An 8,832-nucleotide genomic window follows, 5' to 3' on the forward strand; every position below is an offset into this window, starting at 1 on the left:
ACTTCAAATAATAATACTTTTGTCTTATTAAATAAGGTACAGTCCCTATATATTTTTAATTGAAAAGCACAAGTTTGTTGCGAAATCTTTGGAATATTACCAAGTGGTAGGTGTTAAAATGGTCCCAAGCTGAACGAGAGTATGAGTAAAATAGTATTTAATTTATAGATATTGATGCATCTCTAATTCTCTGAGTAGTTTTTTAGCTTTATTAGCAATACTGTGTGCAACTAAATAAGTTGGGATTGAAAAGGATAAAAAAACTTCCTTAAACTAGAGTTTAGATTTAAATAGTTACCTACACTTTTTAAATTCCACAATATATACGTGAATTTACCTACATGCATGCAAGTGGATAAACTTATATTTATTTTATAGGAAAATAATACCCACAGAACGTTGCTTATATATAAACAACATTACGAATGTGTTTAAAAAATAAATTTGTGTTTAATAACCATATCAATAAATTTGTGTTTACAACTTTACATACAAAGTAGGCAAATATTGGGAATAAAAGTTGAGATCAAAACTACTACTTGGGGTGGATGTAAATCTAAACTCTCAATGAAAATATGCATGATATGAAGTTGGACTATTAGGCCCAATTATGTGTCCCAACAAAGCCTAAAACAGATACATGAGACACCAAAAGACATTTATTGTTTCATCGTTTCATGAACACTGATGACAATCGCGGAACTTTAAACAAAATCTTATAAATTTTATGAAAAACTTAGTCAAACATTATCTTATTTCATGTATATTTAGGATATTTATATGTCAGAAATAAGATTAATATTATATAATATAAAAATATTGATATTCAAATGATAAAACTCTTTTACTGGTAAGCATAACAACAATTGAAGAAAGACAGGATAAATATCCTCAGTCTAATCACTAATACACATCATTGCTTTCCAAATTATATAAAACAAGTAAGGAAAGGAGCGTAGGAAGTTGTATATTTGAGTCTTATCATTAACAAAAAAAAAAAAGTTATAAGGTGGTTTAATGGTGAAAGTGAAGGAAATTGAGAGTATATAATCTCACTCATAAAAAAATACTAACAACTAACAATTGCCGATAAAAAAAACTTTCATAGGTGGCCGACTTCTTCAAATCTTGGATAATAAATTAATAGAGTGTAGCCTTTAGGCTTTTCTTCAGGGACCATCTCAGAAATATTTAATTACATAGGATAAAAGATTTTTTTTGCTATTTCAATATTCTTACCTACAAAATCATTGAACAACTTCATCTAATTCATAACAAAAGGTATTTTAATGTATATTCAAACAGAACTTGCTGAGTAGACAAGAAAGATATACCACACCCTCTTCTAAAAAAGTTTAATTGTGTTTCTTTTTCATTTATTTGCTTTATCTTGTTTCCATTATACTTTTTTGGACAACTTTTACTGTCACATCATTGATTATGGTCATCATCTCCAATTAAACTATTGGTTCTTTGGAATAATTGCCTTTCCAGGTGCACATAATGGAGTATATATATTTGTACCAATTGGAGTCCACAGCCAAAAGTGTTTCATACTTTTAATGTGATGGACAAGAACATATTTCAATAAATCAAATGTCTCAGCTTCACTGAAGTTACTTGCTTATACATGGTACATCTAGGTTATTTTTTTAACCTAGGTTTTAAAGGAGGCCGGTCTATTAATAATAAATTAAAAAATAGCCTTAATAATTCACTTTCTTTGATCTTATTCCCTCATATAGGAGATCTTTCTGCTAGTTCTAGTTCTTCTGTCAGAGTCATAACTTTCTACATTCTTCATAAGCCACTCTTTTAAATAACCAAGGTCAAGTGAGTCAAATCGAAAATCAAGAATATCAAACTCATTTTGCAAAGAAGATGATCAATGATTGCAAGAAAATAAAACTCTTATATTTAAGAAAGAATAATGTTTTACATTTAATGATCCATAACCCAATTGATGATCCATTATATAATTAACCAAAATTCCAATTAGACAATCCATCATTAAGTTAACATAAACTTCAAATACATTTGGAAGTGTTGGACCAGAAAGAGTCATAAATGAGACACCACGTCTTGAACCAAAACTTTAAGGCATTAATTCCATAAGTCTTTCCTTCTTATAAACTTTTTCATTCCTCCCTATATCTAATGTGAGACTTCACACTTGAATAAACTCAACGGGGACCTCAGTGTCACATGAATGACACTGCTCAAGAAGGAATCAATTTGATATATAGTATACTTTGTCTATTTTTGTCTGTTTCTCATCATCACGACTATTTTATTTAATTAGCACATACTAATGTTAGGTAAACCTACCGAGTAAAGTGGGGTCAGTTAGGGTTGTGCTTCCTTTTAATGATGACAGCATCAAAGTCCTCTCTGGCCTCTGCTCTTCAACACAACCAAGGGGACATTTCTTTTGGATCTAAAAAATGACCCAACTTCATCACTTTTTATTTGAGTTACTCGTTTCCAAATTATTGCAACATAAAAGAGGGAAAATTTTATAGACTTATATGCTATGATTAAGCCTCATGCATGATCACATTCTGGTCTCCTCCTTGTTTGTTTTTTTAAAGAGCACAATACTATTATTTCATCGTGAGATTCATTATACTGTTGTTACATTATCCACTGTTTATTTGTATTAGTTTTATTTATAAGTCAAATATGATTAAAATGAATGATAAATAATGCATTGAGAGAGTAAAAGAATTTTACACTATAAATATATATATCTTTTTCTCATTTTATAAAAGTATATAACACATTTAATGAGACTAATCATATTAAATAACGTTTTTAACTCCCATGAAAATACCCAAGAAAAATCTATTAAAAAGAACTGGAGTTAGTAGTAAACTTTATCTTAAAAATTGTTTCATATATGTAATCTTACAATCAAATAGCTTAGAAGAATTCAACAGGATTGGCTCACTTGATCCACCTTCTACATCAACTAATAGAGCACCCAAATATTGAGAGTGATCATTGTGTTCAAAGTTCAAACCCCAAACAAGAAAGAAATTTTTTTGCCGATAATTTAAAAAATGACAATAATATTAAGTTCTAATCATGACATCAAACCCCACTGTTAATCCCTGATAATTTGCAGTTAATGTTTGATAACCCACTTTATCTATCACTCCTCGTTCAAGATTTTTCCTTTTTTTTTCAAGTTTCAAGATTATTGATATTTGAAAGGCAAAGAGTGCATAATAATTTTACAATCCTTTACGCTTCTTAACAAAATAACTATGTCTCTATTCCTAACAAATCACATACTAACATGTATAACATTGTTAACTTAAAAAATAATTTAATATTTATTTGATATATATTTGTCCAAATTTATGAATTGAGTATAGGAAAATAGCATAGAAGATCTCAATTCCAAACAAAAAAAAGCTCTTCTGATTTATGGCAATTAAGTTTTGATTTTGACACTCTCAGTATTTACAACACTAGGCAAAAGAGAATCCCTCAACATCAAATTCAAGGGAACATCTTTAGAGTTAACAAAAACACATTATAGCTTAATAGCTAGCCTACTATCTAGTAATAGTTCATGTGCATCATCCTGTGTGCCAAATCTTGGAGCTCACCAAAGTCATTGTTATATGAAATTTTCTTAGCCCAAGCTTGGAATGAAGAATCTTCTCTGCTTTGTATATCTTGCATGCTCATTCCATCACTGATGCTTCCATGATCAATTGATGACACAAATGAACTTTGTGGAGATATAGGATTCATCATGGAAGTTGCACCAAATGGATATGTTGATAGTCCAACAGCATTCCCTGAACACTGATTCTCTATCAGGTTTTGATTTGCCAATTGTGCCTTTGCTTGCATCAGTTGTGCCTGCAAGCATGCTACCTAAATTTAAGCCAAAACAAGAGGAAAAACTTTTAAGAGAAGAATTAAGAATCATCACCTATTAACAATAGGATATGAATTATTTTTGTATATTGACAACAATGTTTAGTTGACACCATGGTATAAACTCAATTTTTAAGAGATGCTAACTTACCCTTTTTAAATTATTGTAACAATGTTCTCACTAATTTTTCAAACACCATTTTTCATAATTCAAGTGTGACAAAATGGATTGGCTCTTGAAGATTCATAGAAGCCAAACCTACCAACATATCAAACAAGAAAAACCAAAATGTTTTTTGTGCACCTGGTATACTTAATTTGCATTAGACACCATACTCATGTAAGTATGATTTACTATTTTCATATACCATATTATAATAGATATGTTATGTGCAAATGTTGGACAGGAGAAAAAATACTAGTAAATTCACATTGATTCCAAATGTCCAATATATATTAAAAAAAACAAGTGGAAGATATAAAAGAGTTTTTCATAAGAAACAAGAAAGAACTTGATGAATGGGTAATCACAAATGTTAACTGAACAAGTTAGCTATGAACTTCTCCTATTCATGAATATATAATAGAGATTGAAAAGTTTATTATATAACTTGTGATGATGATCTTAAAATCTTAATTTGTAAGTGTATGTACCTGTTGTTGTAAGGCAAAAATATGGGAGACACAACCATAAACAGGATCTCTTATACGAGCTTGTGCTTCATAAGCAATTGTAACTACAGCTTCACATCGATCATGAGCTGGTATATGCAAGAGCAACTTTGAAACATTGCTAGCACCAAACACTTTATGTATAGCAGAAAATCTATCAGCTCCTTGTTCAGAACAAAAGTAAGGAGCAAATATACAATCAGGTGCACACTTTCGTCTAAGGAACTTGCATGCCCCACATGGAGATCCAGTGCTAGAGCTAGTGCCATTTCCACTTGCAAAATCCATGATTTTATGTTGTTGTATATAGTGTTACTATTATGTTATGTGAGAAACTGAAATATTCCACTCTACTTTTTTTTAGGCACACGGGTACACTAGGAAATGGTGCAAAAAATAGAGGAGTATGGGAATGATATATTGTTAGAGGGGAAAAGTGGGTGGGACATTGGGAACAAGGGACATAAAAGAAGGGAAGTGTGTTATGAGAAATGTGAATGGGGGACATAGAAGGTACATATGTAGGGTTGTAAGGAGACATTTATTTTGTTAGAGGCAATACAAGATTTATTTTTCAAATGGCTATGGGGTTTGAGTTAGGTTAGGTAGATCCTTAGAGCTACTCTAATTTGGAATCGCTATGTGGATATCTTTGTTTCGGAACAAAACAATTAGAATTAGGTTCAGTCAACTGGAATGTGTATTATCGATATAGGGGATCTTTCAATTGAGAAGATCTATAGACATGAGACGGAGAGAAAACAAGGTCTATCTATTTTATTTCGATATTCAGTTAAACCAATGATTTGTTATTGGAGCAGATAGCAATAATCATTTCATATGGGAAAAGCCATATTTTTCTTAACATTGAGCTACTCTAATTTGTACAATGTTTCAACTTCCAATATATATAATAACATATATCCAGTTGACATCTTTATAGCTATCTTTATTTATATAACATAAAATGTAATTAATTTATAAATTTATTCAAATAAAAAATGTCCATTCCACGAACATCTAAGACATTCAATCTCATAAGGGTGATATGCCAAATATATGGGATTATGGATTTATGGGTATCACTTTTTCATGTATCTGAGACAAAATCCAGCCAAATAATGTTTTCGTTTGTAACATCTTTTGTGGTGATTTTTCATACAATATACTATTTAACTAAGTAATTGGTCCAGAGGAGGCTACTTGCTCTAATACTGTAATTACTGTTACTACTTGTTAGACTATAAAGATGTTTTATACAGATATTGAACTCAATGGATAATTTCCATATCCAGTTTGTGTATAATTTTCATTCCCTTGTATTAAGATTGTTTGTTTCATCTATAATTTATTGTTTCAAGTGTCTACGTTCATATTTCTACACAATGAATTTGGATGAAAGGTGAATGCATATTTCATCCACACTTGTGCAAAATGTATATTCATAATATTCTCATACTTGGACTATTTTTTTTAAAGTATATTTTCCATTTCCAACACAAACTTTGTTGGTTTATTGTACTTGCAAGAGGCTTGGACTTACTTTCTTTTTAGTGAAGTAACCCACAACACCATGAGGCCCAAATGAAAGACCTGGACCAGAAGTATATACAACCTAAGTTCCAAGAATGAGTGCCATGGCTACAAAAGGGAACAAAGAATGCTACTTATTTTATCACCTTATGCATACATTTTTTACTAATTGTTTCTCTTTCGTTTCATGCACACTTATCTTTATCTAGAAAATTTTGAATTGTATATTAAGTGAGAGAAAAACACAAGTTATATATGTTTGGGATATTAGTGAAGAATATATGGTGACAAATTATGGTAGTTGTTTTGGGAAGAGTGGTGGGTCGTCATTGATGGCAAAGTTGGTTCGGGCGAAGGAAAAGTAGATGAGGGATGAATGAAAGATGGGTATCACATGTCTCATTCATGTCTCACTTAGTGTCATAAGTCAATGAAAAAGCTTCAATCATTTAAAAAGAAAAATTAATATTATTTTTTTGTAAAGTTTGATCGATTCGGGATATAAGATCAATAAAATTATTGGACATTTGATCCTTTTGTCCATGAATGAATGGTAGAGGATTGTGACATGCACCGACTAGGTTACTTTATCCCATTCTTTCTTCTTTCACTATAACTGCACTTTAGCACCATTTGTTGTACACTTAAATCTCCATCTTTCCCTACCTTCATTTCTCATTAGTTCTTTAGTGACATCATTGCACATGTGCTACACCTTTTCCAATTTTTCTAAGCTAATAGTATGCTTTTGTAAGAATGTCAAATAACTTACAAGTTAATCAATTAACAATTTGTTTGATAAAAATAAGCTATTTATGTGATTTTATATATTTCAAATAGTTATGAATTTATAAGTTTATATTTGATAAACCTAGGACTTATATGTCAAATAACTTCTAAACCCCTCTTCTCTATGATACACTCTAGTTTCATTTCATTGCAATTACAATAACATTAAATTAGTGTAATCTTTGGGTACTGAGTGAGAAAGAAGCATTTCTTGTTTTGGTTGGTACTCACAAAAACTAAGAGTTTCTGTTTAGGGAAAGGTCATGATGGTATGGGGGAACATGACATAGGGAACATGCAAGATATATAATGTTGGGAAACACAAGGGTCCAGCATCAGATACACTAAAACTACCACTTTGAATAAATTGGACAAGGAAAATGAGTTGAGTTTCAATCTATATCTATCTATAAAGTTGAACTAGAGTACTAGACTTTGTTGCAAAGGATTCATCTGGATCTCATTATCTCTCTCCCTTTTGCTTTCTCTCTATTCTCTTTGTTCTGTGTTTAACAGTTCTATCTATCTGAAAAAGACATCACATTCATAAAATGTTGAATATCCTTCATCCTGACATCACTTCTGAGTATTCCTTTTCATTCTACTCCTATTTATATTATGCTTACGCAATCGTATACATGATTGTTTCATGTTCTTATATTTTTTGGTCATATCAAAATGTACCAGAGGCAAACAAGAGCATAAATATAGATACAACATGGATATGGGATATGATAAATTTTGAAATTAAAGGACAACACAGTGATAAGATATAAAACTAGTATAAGATTTTTATCATATGTAAGTAAAACATTATTAAGGAATTAAGTAAAAGTTACTTCAGTTAAAGCTGATTCAACAATACAACAAAAAAAGATTGTGGAGCCAAAGTGATACACATCTCCTACAAAACCCCCACCAAAGTACAAAGGAAAAACCAATCAAATTGTGTCATACCATGGTCATAAAATGAATCCAAAATGTTCTGTTAATTTATTTTAATATGATTTTGTTTATTGAAACTTAAACACACACAATCTCGTTAAAAAATTTATGATAAATACCATGATTTTGAAATTGTAAATTTGTAATAGCCTTGCATTTAGCTGATTGAAAAAGTGCAAATAATGCAGTTATAATTACAATCACAATGTCATAACATTGTGGTCTCAGTCACAAAATCAGGTTTAAAGCACAAGTAAATATATGGACTACATTTTTTCCTCTCACTGATCTCTAATTCAATATGGTAGTGTATTCCAAGAAAGAACGTAACATGGCAGAAAGTACCTTCAAGAAACAAATGACTAAGGGTACATGTACCAAGGAAGCTGCACAGATACTATGAAGAATATATTTTCATGAGTCACACACTCACATGTTCATCTCTCTAGAGAGGCTAGTAAGGAAATTTAAGTATATATATATATATATATGAAATATGTAATCATAATATTCATCCTCAGTCAAACTAAATTACAAGAACTATACTCATTGTGGCTGTCAGACTCAGACGTTAAAGCGTAAAGAGATTGAAGATCAAGACTCAAGAGCAAAATTTGACATCCAATTCATGAAATCGATACAACATCACACAAAAAAAATGGCACCATGGAGATTCATCACCTTTTTGTGACTTGTGGATTTTAACTTCTATCATTTGTTCATAACACCAAGTTGGTTTTCTGAGCACCTAATTGGATCAACCATCCAATGGCTGGAATCAAATTATACGAGATAGAACTGTCCAACTTTAACGTGACCAAATTACAAGTGCTCATAAAATTAATGATTAAGTCCATGAAATTAAAAGCAGAAAATATATATGTATAAACCTAATCAAAGTAGCTTGAATGGATAAAGAAATTACTTGAGAAAGCTGTTAAGCAGATCAGAATGGCAAACTTGCAATGCTCACCATATAATTGTTAAACTAACTAGAAA

General features: G+C 30.7%; 1 protein-coding gene across 1 annotated transcript; it reads right to left on the reverse strand.

Annotated features, from left to right (window-relative positions):
• Positions 3,429-4,983, reverse strand: LOC109335691 (LOB domain-containing protein 16-like). The gene is made up of 2 exons (XM_019571848.1): positions 4,549-4,983; positions 3,429-3,891 (listed from the first exon to the last, which is right to left on the reverse strand). Exons 1-2 carry the CDS (start codon positions 4,852-4,854, stop codon positions 3,568-3,570), a joined length of 630 nt encoding a protein of 209 aa, XP_019427393.1. The 5' UTR covers positions 4,855-4,983; the 3' UTR covers positions 3,429-3,567.

This window comes from Lupinus angustifolius, chromosome LG20 (assembly GCF_001865875.1).
Source record: "Lupinus angustifolius cultivar Tanjil chromosome LG20, LupAngTanjil_v1.0, whole genome shotgun sequence".
NCBI classification, from domain to species: domain Eukaryota; kingdom Viridiplantae; phylum Streptophyta; class Magnoliopsida; order Fabales; family Fabaceae; genus Lupinus; species Lupinus angustifolius.